This window comes from Mirounga leonina, unplaced genomic scaffold (assembly GCF_011800145.1).
Source record: "Mirounga leonina isolate KUSES-001 unplaced genomic scaffold, KU_Mleo_1.0 Mir_127, whole genome shotgun sequence".
Taxonomy (NCBI): domain Eukaryota; kingdom Metazoa; phylum Chordata; class Mammalia; order Carnivora; family Phocidae; genus Mirounga; species Mirounga leonina.
This window is the reverse complement of record NW_023270316.1, coordinates 2,466,025-2,485,193: the sequence shown is the minus strand read 5'-3', so window position 1 is coordinate 2,485,193 and position 19,169 is coordinate 2,466,025. Positions and strand designations below refer to the sequence as shown.

The 19,169-nt window shown below is 51.7% G+C and overlaps 1 protein-coding gene across 1 annotated transcript in view; it reads right to left on the bottom strand.

The window, feature by feature from the left end:
- Window positions 1-18,486, bottom strand: part of CARS2 (cysteinyl-tRNA synthetase 2, mitochondrial) — a 44,199-nt gene extending 25,713 nt beyond the window's left edge. The window contains exons 1-7 of the mRNA XM_035003048.1: window positions 18,251-18,486; window positions 17,901-17,951; window positions 14,549-14,666; window positions 6,424-6,495; window positions 6,203-6,308; window positions 3,914-3,997; window positions 1,308-1,437 (exon numbers count right to left, since the gene is read on the bottom strand). Coding sequence (XP_034858939.1) covers window positions 1,308-1,437; window positions 3,914-3,997; window positions 6,203-6,308; window positions 6,424-6,495; window positions 14,549-14,666; window positions 17,901-17,951; window positions 18,251-18,462 — 773 coding nt within the window. The 5' untranslated portion in view covers window positions 18,463-18,486. The remainder of the gene's footprint in view (window positions 1-1,307; window positions 1,438-3,913; window positions 3,998-6,202; window positions 6,309-6,423; window positions 6,496-14,548; window positions 14,667-17,900; window positions 17,952-18,250) is intronic.
- Window positions 18,487-19,169: the final 683 nt, after the last annotated feature.

Sequence of the window (19,169 nt, the reverse complement as noted above, 5' to 3'; positions counted from 1 at the left end):
AAAATCAAAACCACAAGAAACAGTGTTGGAGAGGATGTGGAGAAAGGGGAACCTCGTGCACTGTTGGTGGGAATGCAAGCTGGTGCAGCCACTCTGGAAAACAGTATGGAGTTTCCTCAAAAAGTTAAAAATAGAACTACCCTACGATCCAGCAATTGCACTTTTGGATATTTACCCAAAGAATACAAAACACTAATTCAAAGGGATACGTGCACCCTGATGTTTATTGCAGCATTATTTACAATAGCCAAACTATGGAAGCAGCCCAAGTGTCCACTGATAGATGAATAAAGAAGATGTAGTATATGTAAAATGGAATAGTACTTGGCCATAAATACGAATGAAATCTTGCCATTTCCAACAACATGGATGGATCTAGAGAGCATAATGGTGAGCGAAATAAGTCAGAGAAAGACATATACCTAAGTACAGAAAACACACCGATGATCACTCGAGGGGAGGAGAGTGGGGGGCAGGGGGACACAGGGTATGAGGATTAAGAGCACACCATCACGATGGGCACTACGTAATGTACAGAACCGCTGAATCACTACACTGCACAGCTGAAACTAATATAACACTGTATTTTTTTTTTTAAGATTTTATTTATGTATTTGACAGCGCACACAAGCAGGGGGAGGGGCAGAGGGAGAGGGAGCCCGATGCAGGACTCGATCCCAGGACCCTGGGATCAGGACCTGAGCTAAAGGCAGACGCTTAACTGACTGAGCCCCCCAGGCGCCCTGTAACACTTTATGTTAACTACCCTGGAAGTAAAATTAAAAACTTAATATAAAATAAAAAGAGGAAGGTGGTCCTGTCCCCGAGGGACCTCTCCCTACACCCACCGCCGAGGAAAGACAGAGGCACAGATGAACTGTCCTGTGACAATCAAGAACTGAACTGTAAAGCAGGACTTTCTACTAAAAAGGACAGGCAGGGGGTGGAGGGGAGGGGCGCCTGGGGGGCTCAGTCGGTTAAGCGTCTGCCTTTGGCTCAGGTCATGATGCCAGGGTCCTGGGATCGAGCCCCACGTTGGGGGGGTCCCTGGTCAGCGGGGAGCCTGCTTCTCCCTCTCCCTCTGCCCCTTCCCCCTGCTCCTCTATCTCTACCAAATAAATAAATAAAACCTTCAAAAATAAAAAGGACAGGCAGTGATGGTGGACAGGTAAGCTGCTTGGCAAGGGTCGGGTTTCCCTAGGGAGCCTGGCGCCTCCTCCGAGCCCCGCCACGCAGCTGCGCACACCCACCCCCTCTGCTGGCCAAGTGGGGCACTGCGCGAGCTTGCACAGAACACAGAACCTTACCTTGAGATGGTGGAACATTCGATGTGCCAGCCGGGTCTTCCCTTTCCCCAAGGAGAGGCCCAAAACACCTCCTGGGGTTTGGCTGCCTTCCACAGGGCAAAGTCGCTGGCGTGCCGCTTGTCGGAATCAACTGCCAACAGCAAATGATCGATCAGGGGCGAGAATCTAAAAGGCAGACCCACACAGCATGGCCATGACATCCCAAAGATGCTGCTCCTTCCAGCACGTGACCTCACGCTCCTCTTCTCCCCTCGTGACGGCCGGAAGGACCACCCAACACCTTTATCTAAAACACGGTGAGGCCAGTTTCAGCGAGCAGAAGAGCCGAGATTTCGCACGGTGAACGCTGATGCTTCTTCCTAGGGACGCATGAGCTGAGCTGCCTTCCTTCCTTATTCTCCTCCTGAGAAAGCTAGGTGTGCCAGCGGGTGAGTTTCAGAGCACCTTCTCCCCCAAAAAGACAACTACACAGAGCACCAATGACACTGGAGGAGCAAGAGAACCCAGAAGAGGGTTAGGGGACAGTCCACGGTCATACAAGCCGGTACTGGGCTCTCTCTGCTCCAAAACTTGGTGCGGCCACGATGTCCTGACATGAGTGGATACGCCAACCGTGCCGCATCGGACAAGGGAGTGTTACTCAGCACCGGAAGGAAATGGCTATCAAGCCATAGAGACACGGAGGGTGGCTGCGTCCCCGGTCCCCAAGGGGCTCTGCCCTTGCCTGGGTCCCCATGGGACCTGGTGGCTTAAATGCACACTTTCACCTAAATGTGTATTCAGTGAAAAAAGCCAGTCCGAAAAGGCCACCGAGTGTACGCTCTCACTTTATGGCATTCTAGAAAAGGCAAAACGATGCAGACAGTAAGAGATCATGGGCTGCCAGGGGTGAGGAGGGAGGAGTCTGAGCAGCTGGAGCTCAGGGAGGGCTGAGGGCCAGGAGGGGGTTCTGTGCCATGTGTCGTCACACATTTATCCAGCCCAAGAATACACAGCACCAAGCGCGAACCCTCCCAGACACTGCGGACTCGGGGTCACGTGTCCATACAGGTACATCCGCCGTGACAGACGTCCCATTCTGGTGACGTTCGTAACAGGAAGGCTGTGTGTGAGCAGGGTCGGGGGACGTGGGACACCCCCACTCCTAACCATCAACTTTGCTGTGAACCTAGAAGCGCCCTAAAATAAAGGCTATTGTCTTTTATAGATTTATTTATTTGGGGGGGGGAGTCAGGGGAAGGGGAGAGAGAGAGAAACTCAAGCAGCCTCCCTGCTGAGCATGGGGTCCAACGCGGGGCTTGATCCCATGACCCTGAGATCATGACTTGAGCCGAAACCAAGAGTCAGGCGCTTAACCGACTGCGCCCCCCAGGCGCCCCTAAAGTCTATTAAAACACAAAAGCACCGCTGATGCTAGGACGTGTGTCTCAGAAAATGTCCTCTGCTTCCCTAGGGCACAGCGGCAAACCCACACGTGCGTGCCGTCTAGCGGCGCTTGGTTCTGGTCCTTCAGGAGGGAGCGGATACTCATGAGTAAGAGTAACAAACACCATTTCTGAGGCGTCAAACAATACTGTTAGTAGGGGCGCCTGGGTGGCTCAGTCGTTAAGCGTCTGCCTTCGGCTCAGGTCCCAGGGTCCTGGGATCGAGCCCCACATCGGGCTCCCTGCTCCGCGGGAAGCCTGCTTCTCCCTCTCCCACTCCCCCTGCTTGTGTTCCCTCTCTCGCTGTGTCTCTCTCTGTCAAAATAAACAATACTGTTAGTAATTAAATGTAAATGGCATCGCTGGGGCACCTGGCGGCTCAGTCAGTTAAGCGTCTGCCTTCAGCTCAGCTCATGATCCCAGGGTCCTGGGATCGAGGCCCGCATCCAGCTCTCTGCTCAGTGGGGAGCCTGCTTCTCCCTCCACTCCTCCCCCCGCTCGAGCTCTCTCTTGCTCTCTGTCAAATAAATAAGTAAAATCTTGAAAAAATAAAAAATGAAAAAACAAATGGCATCATTTATAGAGCAGAGGATAATGGTTAAAGACAGAAATTACTTGGACAATTTGTCTCTGGGGTTTTTGCTTGTCTTTATTTGGTTCTCTTCAATAGTATTTTTTTAAATTTGAAATTATTTTTAATTTTAAATTTTTAAAAATTATTTTCCATTTACTTCTATGTACATACTTCTCCATAAAAATGACTTCAATCTAACAATCATTGGAACAGAACAGAGTGGAGGAATAAATTAAAATACACCAGGAATGTAATATATGGTAAAATACCTACGGGGACTTACTATACGGCAAACTATAGATGGAACTGAGTACAACAGCCAGATGGCGGAGAGCGTTAAAACGCAACAGCACGACTGTGTGCTCCCGTGGGAAGCCCGTGGCCAGGCGATGGTGCCCTCCCCCCGGAGGAGAGCCAAGGACCCGGCAGGCGGGAGGAGATTCACAACCTGCCGAGGGACTTCACATTCCAAAGTTCCCTCTCTTTGAACAATGAGTTACATTTAGAACACTGCTGGGATGGACGGTCGGGCGCCATCACTGGGTCTGAGAGGCCCAGCCTGCGCTTCAGCCCCCAGACCCCGAAGTGGGAGGCTGGGGTCCACCCACCTGGCTCTCTGACGGGACCGGGGACCACACTGACCAGCTTGCCGTACTTGTCTCCTCTCGACTGCAGGTCAAAGTAGACGTTGCCTGTTTTATAAAGGTAATGAAGAAGTCATCATTTCTCTGAATCACCGAATTCTACTCCAGAAACCAACACTGCACTGTATGTTAACAAGAAAAATTTAAATAAGAAAAAAAAAAAATCAGTTCAAAAAAGAATATGAACAATTACTGAAAATTAAAAAGAATTCATCATTTCTGAACCTTAAATATCAGCATCTATCTAAGCATAGTAGCTAACAAGTAATTAGCATTTAAACACAGAATATGGCATCTGGCCTTCACGTGGCCCCTTTGCTCCATCTCTAAATCAGAATGAACACCAGCACCGCTGTTTTATAAGAGCACGCATCTGGACACGTCACGAATATCCAGAGGTGGAAATGAAAACCCAAGTGTAAGATCTGCGTCAAATGTTGAGATGGTTCCTTTTAGCGGGAAGGAAAAGTGTCACCATGTGCCTGCATCTAGCTCTGCACTTTGCGCTATGTACCAGCTGACAGAGAAACCCGGTCTCACCCAGAAAATCTGCTCAGATCCCAGACACCTCCACACTCAAGCACCCTGACCGAGCAGGGAAGGAGGTGTTGGAGCAGGAGCCCCCCCCCAGGGCTGTGTCCCAGGACTGGGCCATCAGAGCCGGATCCTGACCCGGGTGGGGAGGACCCCAACTCAGGGCTCACACGCAAGCTCCAAGTTACGCTGGGGAAGAGCCAGGGGGCCACCGTGCGAGCAGCCGTCCAGGAAGTCAGGACATAAGCAGCAATCTGGAAATGCCTTGTCTTTCATGGAGGAGACATTTCTCCATACCTATGTTCATGTTATCAGTTCGCTGAACAAAAACAGTTTCTTCACAAAGAGTTGAAAATTCATTTTTTTTTAAAGATTTTTATTATTTATTTAGAGCGCGAGCAGAAGCAGGGGGAGTGACACAGGGAGAGGGAGAAGCAGGCTCCCCGCTGAGCAGGGAGCCGGATGCGGGACTCGATCCCAAGACCCTGGGATCATGACCTGAGCCGAGGGCGGACGCTTAACCAACTGAGCCACCCAGGCGCCCCAAGAGTTCAAAATTTAAATCACAGCCCAGCTTTTATGGAATTGTCACAAAGCCCAAATTAATGGAGTCTGCGTTAATGTCAACTTATTTTCACTGTATTTACATTATCACTATTAAAAGCTTACAATAAAGCACCGTCATAAAGCAACAGACCAGGGGCATCTATTGCTAAGGCGCGTTTGGCCCTCTGCCTCCCGTGAGTCTCACTCTGGGCTGCTTGTCTCATTTCATGTCTCACAGCAGCAGGACGACAATGCCTGTATTTTCCAGAAAAAACTCCAGTTCAGTCACCCAGGCCCCTTAAAAACAAGTTTCTCTTGGAGACAAAATCTAAATATAGCAAATACGGTAAAGTAAGAAAGCTGCAAATACGGTAAAGTAAGAAAGCTGCAAACTCTGGTGTATGCACAGGGGACTGAGAAAGGCAGCGCCCATTCCTGGGGACCCGGGGCCCCTCGCAGGGATCTAGGCGTGCAGGTGGGACCCCTGAAAGAAGGGGCTTACAGTCCATAACCCGCAGAAACAGTATCTGCTTGCACGCTTCATACTCTGCTGTTGACTTGAACAAGCATTACAAGACACACACATCCCAAGTCTGGGCTGGGCATGCTAGTGGGTCATTCACCAAAAACGAGCAGTTTTATGATCCCAGAAGGGACAGAATACGAGAGCAAGAACAGCAAGCGAGGGCGGTACATGCCCGGCGGCCAGTGGGCACAGCCCAGGCACCAGAGCTGGGCTGCAAGTCCGCTTTCAGCCCCGAGCGGAGAAGAAACGTCCCGGGAGGGAGAAAGCTCGGTCGGACTGTGAGGACGGGTGGGACTTGGGCGGAAAGGGCTGGAAAGGGGGAGGCGCGGCTGAGGACCACGGGGACCCCAGCGGCAGCCAACGCCAGGCAAAAAGCAGCGGCTCCCAGGCCGGCAGCAGTGAGGTGTGCCAGAAGGACGCGATCAGGCCCACCCCAGGCAGGGAGCGGCCAGCAGGAGACCCGGGGCGGGGGGACGCAGGAGGACCAGACGCGTTAGGGAACAGTCCGGCACCTCGGTCGGATAACACAGTGAACCAGAGAAGACAGTAAGCCACTCGGCAACTCCAACAACTCGCAAACACGCGTCCACTTTCTCAAGGTCCCACTGGTATTTACCCAACGATCAGTTAAGTAACACAACCCCTACCTTGTGCTGTCGGATAAGCGTGCCCGTTAGCTATGATTCCTTCGATGAAAGAGATGATCTGAGGAATATTTTCAGTTACCCTCAAGTACACAGTCGCGGGGAGAACCTGACAGAAAGCAGAGGAGAGATGACCTTCCACGGGTGAAAGGCGTCGGTCGGCCACACCGGCTTTCAGCGCTCACGCCCCCCTCGTGGCGAGGAAACTCAGCGACGCCCTTCACCTTCAAGGCTGCCATGTCTTGTTTAAAATCCTCTTCATACAGATTGGCGAGAGAGGCAGGTGACACGTTCATCTGCAGAAAGACGAGGTGAGCCGGTCAGCAGGTCGGGCCCCCGCGGCTGGCCTCGCAGAAGGGCCTTTCGTTTTAGCTCCCAAACTCATTCTAGTAACTTAGCTAGTCACAAAGGCTGACTGACCCCGTTTTCTGGTTAGAGGGGAAAAAAGGAATAAACAATGTCACGATTTCTGTTACATAATTCAAAACAAAACCCCCAAACACACGAAAAAGCCTCGCTTTTCTAGGGCAAGGGCAGGCTAGCTCAATCTAGTCTACATCATAACGAGAAACTTGGGTTTCTCTCTTATCCCTTCCCCTCGGGGGGGCGGGGGCAAGAAAACCCGTCAAAAACACATGAACGAGGAACTCTAAGAAGTGTTTGGAAAGCAGCAGAGCCGGTGCAAACGAAGAGTGGGCAGGTGGCAGGGCTGGGGGGACGCAGGGGCACAGCAGCCCCCGGAGACAGACGTCACATTCCGAGCGCGGGGCATCTGGGGGCACGCTCCTGCAGCCCCAGGGCCTGAGGGCACACTGGCACACAAAACCGGCTCCCCAAAGCATTTTTTACTTTTCAGCAGAAAAAAACGTTCCAAGAACAAAAGAAGGACAGGTCTGGGACCCCGTGGAGCTCGCGAAGGACCCGGGACTGCAGCCCCCGCCCCTGCAGCCCCGGAACCAGGGCCCCGCTCCGCGGCCGACACACGGCAGCTCCAGCGCGGCAAGCAAGACTCCCCCTTCTCAGCGAGAGGCCCCCGCCAGCCCGCCACTCCGCGGCCACGCTCTTCCCCGCCCGGGGCCCCAGAAAGGCAATCATCCCAGAAACCGCGACCACCGGGCATTTACTGAATAAATCAATCTGGTGAACAAAGCGACTCTTCAGCTGTGTGGCCGTGCGCAAGGCATGAGCCTCTGTGCCTGGGGCTTTCTTGCAACATGGAGAGGTCCCACCTATCGACCCCCAAGATTGCTACGAGGATCCGTGTGCATCTCAGAAAGACGACCGCATGAATGGACGACGCTGTGTTCACGCCTCTGTTAGACACAGGACACCCGGCTCCCAGACACACGGATCTGCATCCCTCTCCTGAAACGCAGAGCCCTGCACACACGGCCTGCAGCTGGCTCCCTCCACTACCACCACCGTCCTGCTGGCCGGCCCGGCCCGCGTACCAGGAGCCGCTCCCCGGGCCCCCTCCTCACGCCCTCTTCTTCTGCTGTGACAACGGGCCAGGCCATTCCTGAGTACGGATCCAGATGCCAGACCGCTGGTCGGAGGACAGGTGCACACGCCCTGGCTGGGTACCTGCCGCCCCCGCAGAGGGTGCGCTGGCCTGAACCTGACTGAGCCCCGACCGCACGGGGGTGGGGGGCACACTTGTGGACATCAGCAACATGACTGCTAACACACGCTTTCTCGCTGTAAGTTTAACATGTACTTCTCTCTTCTGAAGGAGCTGAACATCTCTCACAGGTTTAGAGCCATTTATATTAACAGTGTAATCACCACACCCATTTCTCCACTGACTTGTAGAGCTCTTCCTGTCCATTGGTAGGAAGTAGTTTTACATAAACGAAATTAGCCTTTTATCTCTGATGTGAATTTCAATTACTGTCACAGTCTTTCAACTTTATGGTTAGTTTTGGTCCTATAGAAAATGTCATTTCTATATTTAGCCATCTTTTGTATTTCTCAAATCTTTTTCCCCAAATGGCTCCTGGGTATGGAAACAAATTTAGGAGAGCCTTCCCAGTATGAGGCTATAAAAAGTGCCCCAAGGTTCTTTCAGTAATTCGTGGTTCCATTTCTTTTACATTAGGCTCCGATCTGCCCAGGATCTGGTTGTTAGATCCACCACCCCTCCTGGGTTTTTTTTCCCCCAGATGCTTACCTAACTGTCAACATCTTTTACCGGATAATTCCTCTCTTCCCCAATGATTTGAAATGCCATCTTTATCACAAATTTCCATTATTTACTGTGTCTATTTCTGCCTTTCTAGTGTGTCCCATTATCTGTCTGTTCATGCTGTCTGTACAACGTTTAATGTCTACAACCTTCACAGTGACAGAAGGTAGACTGGTGAAAGCTTGGGGGCAGGGCAGCAAAGAGGGAAGGATGACAAGGGGCAGAGGAAGCTTTCGGGGGCGATGGATGGAGATGCTCATCCTGACGATGGTGATGGGTTCACAGATTTTATCATGCTGTACACCTCGAAGTACTAGGTGCAATTTATTGTAGGTCTGGTCACTCAAAGCTGCGCCAAAAAAAAGAAAGAATATATGAAAACAAAAAATTTTCTATAGCTTTAAAAATGTTTTAATATTAGGTAGGACTATTCCCTCCTTAATACTCTTCTTTAAAAAAAATTTTTTTTACTTATTTTTATTTGTCAGAGAGAATGCAAGAAAGAGAGCACACGAGCGGGGGAGGGGAGGGGGGAGAGGGAGAGGGAGAAGCAGCTTCCCGGCTGAGCAGGGAGCCCAATGTGGGACTCGATCCCAGGACCCTGGGATCATGATCTGAGCCGAAGGCAGACGTTTAACCGACTGAGCCACCCAGGCGCCCCAATACTCTTTTACAGACTTTTCCTGGCCGCATATGAACTCTAGAATCCACGTCTCTGGTTCTGAAAGGGAGTATTAGGAACGCGCACACACACTCCTCTGAATGACCTAGCAAGTACCACGCTGCCCAAACATGCAAGCCCGGCTTCACAGGCGGCTTCTCCAGCTCACACGCGTAAGCCCAGCGGCCGTGGTTCGGAAACACTGAGGGGCAGTGAATTGTAAGTGGGACACCAATCTACTGCTGGCCTTGCACGGAGGAGTGGAATCATATTCTAAAACGAAACCTTTTAAACTTAACCTTTTGGCAGCGGGTCACACCATGCATCTGGACAGCGCGGCTCTCACTCTCCGAAAAACAAACCGCACGAGGCGGGAGCTGAAATGCGGTCTCAGTCTTCGATCTCAGTCACTGTCCATCCGCCCCGACCATCACAAACCATCTCAAGCTGCCTCGCCCGCAGCAAGGGCCCCCCGGCCGGGCCCTCAGCACTCAGCAGCAGTGTCCGGCCTCCCTCCCGCAAAGAAGGCAACAGGGGCCAGTGACCAGCAGCAGAGAAAGAATACCTTCGGCCTGGGTCACTCTGACACATTCATCCCAATTTTTCCTACAAAATGCGACGATGCCCATGTACCACGCCTCTCGTAGGGCTCGCCCCGGAAATCCCCCCACCGTTTTTATCCCTGACAAACTATAACACTGTGCCGAACATCAAAGTCAAGGGAGAGATCCAGAAAAGTGTAATATTATAATATAAAATACCGTACGTACAAGCAAGTGCTGAAGCAGACGGCATGAAGAGCATCGCCATCACTTTAATAGGTTGCATTAGATAAAAAATAGCCTTTTTGCCAGATACTAAGAAACAAACAGATGCTTTCATAACCATGTTTCAGATGCATGCTTCATCATCTTAAAGAGATATTGCGAGAACAACTATTCAGTGCCACGTCAGCATCCTGCCATGTGACAAGGAGGGAAATTTTCAGGTGTCAAAAATTAAATGCTCTCTACATACAGAATCTTTCAGCTAATTTACCAACCTGTTCGTAGACCAAGTATAATACAATTCTTAAAAGTAACAAGCTCTGCCTCCTCGCGGCATCTGTGAAATCCTCTCAGTAACTTCATTCTCGCTGCATTTACCCTGTGCCACCACCCCTCCCTCCTGAAGTCCGCCCCCCATCCTCACCTGCATCCGAGCCCCTCAGCCCCTCCCCTTCCTTTCCCACCAGCCGTGCCTCCAGCCTCCCAGCAGGCCTTGCAGCTCACAGGTCCACCTCCGAGTCTGAAGATTCACAGCAGAGCCCGATTCATCAAGTGCAGGGACCCAGGTGCGTGGTCTCGGATCCCCGCTGAAGGGGAGGACTGAGGACAGATGAAACACGCACCTGGGTCACCTTCCTCCATAACCAACGCCTCCCGCGGCAGTGTCCCTTCCAACCCCGCGCTCACCAGGCCAGAGACCACGGCTTGCTTGCTACCACCAGCTACACCCTGCCCGCAGCCAGTGAGGGCCCCGTCCAGCAGGCCTTCCTGCTCAGCACCCCTGGGGTCAGCCTTCCCTCCCAGCAATGGCTCCGGACCCCTCCTCAAGGCCCCCCGCAGGGACCATCCCAGCACCTCCCAGAAAACAGCACAGCCCCTGCCTCTGCCTCTCCCCCGTCCGTCCTACCCATGGATCAGAGGACGTTCCTTTCTTTCTCCCGTTTGCTCAGAAGCTTCACTCTAGAATCCAAAGGCTGCGCCGCTGGTGAGTGGCTGAGCTCACACTGAAGTCAGACAGCCCTGGACAAACGCTCCAAACTCGGGCCCCCTCCTCCCGTGCTCCACACGCAGGATCCTGTGGGTCTGCCATCTAACACGAGCACCACCTGCCTGGGGACCCCTTGCCCCCTGCTGTCCCCTCACTTGCAGCTCCCCACAAAGGGACGGCTCACCTTGCCCCCAGGGCCTTGGCTGGACCAGGGGACGCCTGACCCCAGGGGCAGACACAGAAAGCAGCAGGGACGGTGATGAACCCCAAGTGCTAGCCTGCCCACTCTCTGCTTCCAGCCAAACGCGTGGCGCCTTTTCCAACTCTAGCCACTTCTCCAGTTCTCCGGCTGCAGCTGGTTGTCCATGATTCAACCCTATTCCGACACGAACTCCCCGGCTCAGCGCAGACCCCGTGGGACTGCCGCCTTCAGACACCAGCCACCATGGGTCCCCTGGCCACTTGAACTCCTGCCAATGGAGTCTAAATTTGGGGGTTTGATCTGAGTCACAGAACCCAGGAAAGCAGTCCACTTACCAACCCTAGTTTATGATAAAGGACACAACTCAGGAGCAGCATAGGGCGAGGGGCAGGGCTCCCAGGCTCTCCGACGCCACCCTCCCAGCGCCCACCTGTGCTCACCAGCCCGAAGCGCTGAGCCCCCTCATTTTGGGGGTGTTTATGGAGGCTTCACGACTTGGGACAGGTGATTAAATCCCTGGCCACTGGCAATAAGCACCACGCCAGGGGTGGGGGGTGAAAGGTCCCAGCTCTCGCCATGGTTGGGTCTCTGGGACCCCAGCCCCCATCCTGAAGCCCTCCAGGGGCCCAGCCGTGATCTCATCAGCATACAGAAGATGCTCTCCCTCACTAGATTCCGTGGGCGCTCTGTGCCTGGAACTGGGGTAAAGTCCACACGTATCTCTATGATACCAAGGCCCTGAGCTGACCGAGCTCCATATTTCTGTATCCAGGTCTGCGTTTCTTTAGGTACGTCACACTCACTCTGCTCGCCGGGGCGAAGCTCCCATCAACCCTGTCTGTGGGCCCATCTCTGGCTGTGTCCTCCCCACCACCGAGTGGTCTCCACTGGATGGAGCTGAGCCTGGCTAGAGCACCCCAAGAGTCTACCGGACAAAGTGCAAGTCCCCAGTAGGTCCTCCAGGCCCGGCTGCCCCCACCTCTCCAGCCTCACCTGCCAGCCCGCCCACGGGCCACGGGAGCAGGACGGCGGGTTCCCTCGCAGGCCTCCACGCAGCCTTTCGGCCCCTCCTCGCTTGCCCTCTGCCCAGGTGTCCTTCCTGCCCTCACTCCTCACCACCCATCCTCTACTAATGCTAATTCGGGGCTAACCTCCTCCAGTGAATCACTTCTGCATTCCACAGAGGTGTGATGGTCTTCCTTGCACGTCCCTAGCTGGGCTTATAAAATGAACTATGTCGCACACAGAGCATCTCTCTGTGGGCTCTTCTGCCTCCCCAGATGCAAGCTCCATGAGGCCAGGACTGGTCTTCCTCACCTTTCTTGGCACAAAGCCAGGCACAGGCCTGACCCCGGACGGTTCGATGCGTGCTCAGGGACAGTTCTGGAAGTGGAAATCGAGTCTACTCTAAGGGAGCATGACGTACTGGCTCAGCTATTTGGACAAGACAGACCCGGGAAACCCCACTGGGTTTGGGCGCCACCAGTAAGCACTCTCTAAACCACCCAACTCTAAGAAGAAAAGCCTTATTAAAAAAACCATTCCTCTTTGAACCAGTGACTCCACTTTGGGAAAAGTATTTAGCGAAACAAGACAGGATAAAAAAAAAAGATATTCACAGTAGCCCTATTTTTAACAGCTATAAACAACACAGCCAATGATGGGAAACTGCTGAACGGCCCCCATGCCGAATGCTATCTAGTTGTTAAAAAGGTAAATTAGGGGATGCCTGGCTGGCTTGGTTGGGGGAGCGTGCGATGATGCTTGATCTCAGGGTCGTTGAGTTCTAGCCCCAGGTCAGGTGCAGAGATTACTTAAACAAGTAAAACTTTACAAAAAAAAAAAAAGGCAAATTGGTAGGAAACAGGGACACATGGCTTCTAGAAAATAAATCTGAGAGAAAGCAGAATATGGAAGTAATTCAAGAGTCCAAAAACAAGAATGGTAAATGAGGGTATCTCCATGCGATGAAATGCTATATGGCTATTTAAAAACGTTCAAGAATATTTAAGAACATGAAAAAAGTACTCAAAATATACTAAATGGAAAAAGCAGACTATAAAACATTATAAAGTGTAGACTGGTTCCTAAAAAAAAATAGTATAGACAGTTTTTAGTACATACATCTTCTAAAATAACGGGAATATAAAGCACTCAATGTAGGTTTTTGCATAGATTGGATCATTTAACAATTATCTGCAGATCCTTAGAGATAATTGTTAAAGTTGCTAATTATAAAAACGAGAAAATAGACTTAAAAATTTATCTATATTTAACTTAACCCCTCAGTTAAAACTTTCCCCCAAAAGCTTCCCCTAAACCCTCCTACACTGTTGGTGGGAATGCAAGCTGGTGCAGCCACTCTGGAAAACAGTATGGAGGTTCCTCAGAAAGTTGAAAATAGAGCTACCATACAACCTAGCAATACCACTACTGGGTATTTACCCCAAAGATACAAATGTAGGAATCCGAAGGGGTATGGACACCCCGATGTTTATAGCAGCAATGTCCACAATAGCCAAACTGTGGAAAGAGCCAAGATGTCCATCGACAGATGAATGGATAAAGAAGATGTGGTGTATATATACAATGGAATATTATAGCCATCAAAAGGAATGAGATCTTGCCATTTGCAATGACGTGGATGGAACTGGAGGGTACTATGCTGAGCCAAATAAGTCAAACTGAGAAAGACATGTATCATATGACCTCACTGATATGAGGAATTCTTATCTCAGGAAACAAACTGAGGGTTGCTGGAGTGGTGGGGGGTGAGAGGGATGTGGTGGCTGGGTGATAGACATTGGGGAGGGTATGTGCTATGGTGAGCGCTGTGAATTGTGTAAGAATGTTGAATCACAGACCTGTACCTCTGAAACAAATAACACATTATATGTTAAAAAAAGAAAAAAAGAAGAAGAAGACAGCAGGAAGGGAAGAATGAAGGGGGAATCGGAGGGGGAGACGAACCTGAGAAACAAACTGAGGGCTCTAGAGGGAAGAGGGTTGGGGGGAAGGGTTAGCTTGGTGATGGGTATTAAAGAGGGCACGTTCTGCATGGAGCACTGGGTGTTATGCACAAACAATGAATCATGGAACACTTCATCTAAAACTAATGATGTAATGTATGGGGATTAACATAACAAAAATTTTAAAAATAAAGCTTCCTCTAAATGATGCATGAGTTATAAGAGAAGTGCCCTGTGTACTAAACAAATGAGAAAACTGAACTTCCCGTGAGCTAAGCTTCCCTAGCCCGGAAGCGGCCCTTTGCCTTCCCTGTGAGTGGGAGGCCTGGAGGCCACGAGGCCGCGGGGCCGAGGAAGGGACAAACTTCAAGCAGGGGACAAGGACATCAAAGGCTTCGGTGCCCAGAATCAAACAGGCCTCCTTTACCAGCGCAGAGACTCCCCTGATGACCTGTCAGAGTGCTCTTGCCAAGCGGCACGTGGACGGAGAGATGCAGAACACACCTGCGGAGCAGCTAGGGGCTCAGCAGAGCATAGCATCGATCCAGTTACGGACAACATCACCCTCTGCACTTACCTCGGCGGCTCTGTGGATTATTTTATCGTCCACATCTGTGATTCCCATCACCATGATGATGTTGCATCCAAAAACCCTGGTAAGGATCCTTCGGATGATATCAAATCTAACGTACGAGCTGCAAGAAAAGAAATGTCAGAGCATCTTTAATGCACAAAGTCCCCAGTGGGATCTTTAAAAAGGAATGCCTTGCATCTTAACAGGCTGCCCCAAACTTTAGGTGTGTGATGGAGCTGATGGGTCCCGCACAGCTAGGAAGAGGGAAAGCCTTCCACTGACTGGCCCACGTGGGGCCCCACAAGAAATCAGCAAAGGCAACACCTCAATGTCAGGCACATGGTGAGCATGTTTAATGCTGGGGCTGTTACATGAGTTTACACCATTTAATTGGAGAACAATTCACTGGTAATACAATCTCACCAGGTAGTTAAAATACTGAGAGCTTTTACCGTCCTTGTTTATGTTCTAGAATAACTGGATGGTTTCACTATGGCAAAACAGAAGGAACAGCAGACCAAGGACGAGGCTGTTAAAGCTGTATGGTGTTACTCCCGAGAAATGTGTGCACTGTTGTGGGATATTAACACACCAGCTTGGGGCGCCTGGGTGGCTCAGTCAGTTAAGTGTTTGCCTTTGGCTCAGGTCATGATCTCAGGGTCCTGGGATCAAGTCCCACATCGGGCTCTCTGCTCAGTGGGGAGTCTGATTCTCCCTCTCTCTCTGCCCCTACCCCCTATTTGTGCATGCGCGCGCTCTCTCTCTCAAATAAATAAAATCTTAACAAAACAAAACAAAACAAAAAACCACCAGCTTATCAGCATGCCACACTGGGGCAGCTCAGATGTGTAAAACCAAAAGGGCTCAAGAGCCATTTAAAATGTCCAGAATCTGGTTTCCCATAAAAGCAACCTTAAAACTCAGGGTTGGCAAATCTCATGTTCATCTGTCACCCACACGGCCTCTGTAACTCAAACACGAGCCCTGTCATTGTACCCCGTCTGCGTCCCACACTACCCTCGCCAAACTCAGCTCCGGTGACCAAGCCAGGTCGGAAACTCCTCACTGAGATATTTAATCATCTGAAGCCTTAGGCTGCTTATTTATAAAATGGGCAGAATCCTGCTATGCCACGGGGTTGCTGAACACGATCCTGATGCCCCGCAGCACCAACTCCTACAGGCATGAGCCTCTGTCACCGCAGTCATGGGTCATCACCATGCCCTTCATTCGGCTCCCCCAAGAGTGGTTCCCTGTGCACTGTATCTGCCCCTGGGGGGAGAACAGCACCATCACCCGGTGTCCTTAGGAGAATCACACTGGCTGGTGTTTGTAAAGCATTTAGAACAGAAAAAGTGTTGTGTCTGTTAAGTGTCTTTTTTTTTAGTAAGCTCTATGCCCAGGGTGGGGCTTGAACTCATGACCCTGAGGTTGAGTCCCGTGCTCTACTGACTGAACCAGCCAGGCACCCCAAGTACCTGCCTTTTTAAAATAGAGGTGTGGCTACCTGGGGAGGCGAGTGGGGAGACATGAACCTGGACAGTACGTCGGGACAGACTTCCAGAACTGCAGAGACGTCCTTAGGATTTGGACCTTTACTTTAGGAGCTATGGGAGCCATGCTTGACCATCTCTGCCCCTAAGACCTCTCAGCTTCTTCAGAATCTTGAAGTTCTCGGGTTTCCCACCACTCAGGAGCATCCTGAATGACTCTTGAGGAATGGGTTCTATCTCACAGTCCATCTTCCATAGAGGATAACCAGTTATCCTCGAGAGGGTGGGGGACCACAGTGATGAAGGGGATGCTCAGGCTTCTGGGGTGATGGTAAGGTGTCTCTGCCTAAGACCCGTGAACATTCATTCAGCTGTACCCTTAACATTTGTACTCTTTTCTGTTTTTGGGGGTTTTTTTTAGATTTTATTTATTTGACAGAGAGAGACACAGCGAAAGAGGGAACACAAGCAGGGGGAATGGGAGAGGGAGAAGCAGGCTTCCTGCGGAGCAGGGAGCCCGATGCAGGGCTCGATCCCAGGACGCTGGGATCATGACCTGAGCTGAAGGCAGACGCCCAACGACTGAGCCACCCAGGCGCCCCTCTCTTCTGTATTTGTAATGGCAAATACAAATTATAACCAGAGGCTTGATTCTCCTAGCTTAAAATAAGGAAACATCCTCCCCGCCCCCGGCCCCCTTCTTTCAGAAATTCCTGTCCTTCTAAAATGTACGTTAATGGTTTTAATGGCTAAGGAAGCCTCTCCTGAGTCCCACAACTCTGGAAAGTTCCAAGGACCTGGGAGCCATCTCTTTGGAATGAAGCCATCAAGGAAGTTAACGCTCCATCTCAGGAGGGGGATGGGCCTGACGTGTCACTTGACTGCTCAGCGCAAACCAACCCCACCTGCCCTCACAGATTGTATCCACTTGGCTCTATAAAAGACTGCGATTTCTGTCTTTGCAATCCTTCCCCAACATATTTTATACTTCAATAAAGAGGTCAAAAGATCCTTTTTAAAATTAATAGTAAGTTAGCCACTGATTCTGTTTTAACAAAACACAAAAAACACTCCAGCCTGCCTGGGTGATGCAGGATTTTGTAAAAAGTGTAATGAGTTAAGGTAGCTTTTCCCTTTTAGTCTAAGTCTGAAACATAACAAGCTTAAAAAAGGAACAAGAGAACATAGAAAGCGCTAGGAAAAGTGTAATTTTGACAAAGATGGGATGCAGTGCAGCGGAGGGTTAAGAGGTTGAGAAAGCAAGCTCCGGGGAGATCAGACACACCAGGCTCCGCTGCTTCCAAAATGTGTGGCCTCAGGCAAGTTACTTATCCCCAAAAACTGCTCAGCCCCCACCACAGCGCACCTCGGGTACTATGTACGCTGCACTTTATGCGCGGTGCTTCATAAAGTTGTGAAGATTCAGACAGATGAATACTATTATCATCCCCATCTCAACGATGAAGAAACCAGGACTCAAAGTAATAAAAGGGCTTGTCCAAAATTGGAAAGAAAATAAGCAGTAGGGGCCAGAAATAACTTCTCACTGCTGACTCCTGACCTGATCTCACTAAAACCCACCAAGAAGCATCCAATTCCAAAACAGGTCATTTATCACTGCTCCTCACTGCCTCCCTGTGAAATGGGTAGAAGTGCTTAGAATTTACTATGAGAACCAAATGAGACAACAGGTGTGCCTCCCACAATACCTGGAATATAGTTAGCTATTCAGTATTCTCTTTTTTTTTGCTATTCAGTATTCTTAAGCTGCCCTTGAGAGATGGGAAAAACCTGCAAAAGGCTCTTTCTTTCCAAAATAAACGGTCCCTAGAAGTGTGAAAAATCAAATTCAGAACACTCACCAAGCATGGCCAAGGTGTGCATGATCATAGACAGTTGGTCCACAGCTATACCTAGGAACAAAGTTAAAATCCACCATGTGAAACATGTTTGCCAGAAAGGACACCACATTCTCTGTTACGGTTATCATACAAGCATGCTCTTTCAAAAACTGTTAAATAACCACTTTTGGGGAATTCGTAGCCAAAGCCAGCCAAGTGCCCGGGACCACACCAGTATCTCCAACTGTGCTTCCATGGATTTTGTACTTATTAAATGCTCCCCACCTGAGAACCTTTCAGCGCAGCGCTGGGTGTACCGTCCTTCCCGCCCCACGTCCCCAGCACCCCGCTCCCCAATCCTGGGCGGCTACCAGGAGGCGGCGTCCACGCTGCCCACGATCAAGGGGTCTTTCCTCCGGGTGAGGCTGTTGTACACCTTGACGCCCGTGTCGTGGCCCGCCGGCTGCAACCAGCCCTGCCCGCGCACGCCCGACGCCGCCCGCGCCGGCCCGAGCCGGGCGCCCAGGCCCAGGGCGGCCCGCAGGAGCCGGGGGCCCACAGCCGCCCCGCGCTTCCGCAGCATGGCCGGCCCGCGATCGGCACCGAGCAGGGGTGCGCGCGGCCGCCGCGGAGGCTCGCCACGCCCACTCCGGGCGGGGCTCGCAGCGGACCCGCCCACCCGGAAGAGGGCGTCCAGGCCCCGCCCACTCCTGATAAATGCCAGACAAGGCCCCGCCCAAACCGGAAAGGGCTTCCTATGCTCTGTCCAACCGAGAACGGCGGACGCCCAGGCCCCGCCCAACCCGGAAGGGGATCCGGCCGTGCCCGCCTATTCCGGAAGATGGTCGGCCTCGGTCCCTCCAACCCCCAAAGAGGCGGTCGGGTAGCCGGGCCTGCGCCTCCCTCTGGCCTGCAGGGCACCCGTTGCGGCTCTGGGGGCGAGGAAGAGGTCGGCGCGGGCGCCCTAGGCGGTAGAGGGAGGCGCTCCTTCGCGCCGGGAGGAGGGGGCCCTTCTGCTCTTGGGATCCCGTCGTGCAGGTGTTTGTGCTGACGCTGACGAATCGGGGCCGGTCCCACCTCCCGCTGGGGAGCGGGAGGCCGCTGACTGCCCGAGTTCACGGTGCGGGCACCCGCCTCCGGTACCTTGCCTGCTCGGGAAGCACGTCCGCACCCCAACACAGCGCGTTTGCGCCCCTACGCGCACGCTGCATAGCCGCAACCCAACAGCACATCTGCACCCCACTACAGCACGTCTGCACACCAACACAGCACGCTTGCACCCTAACAGCA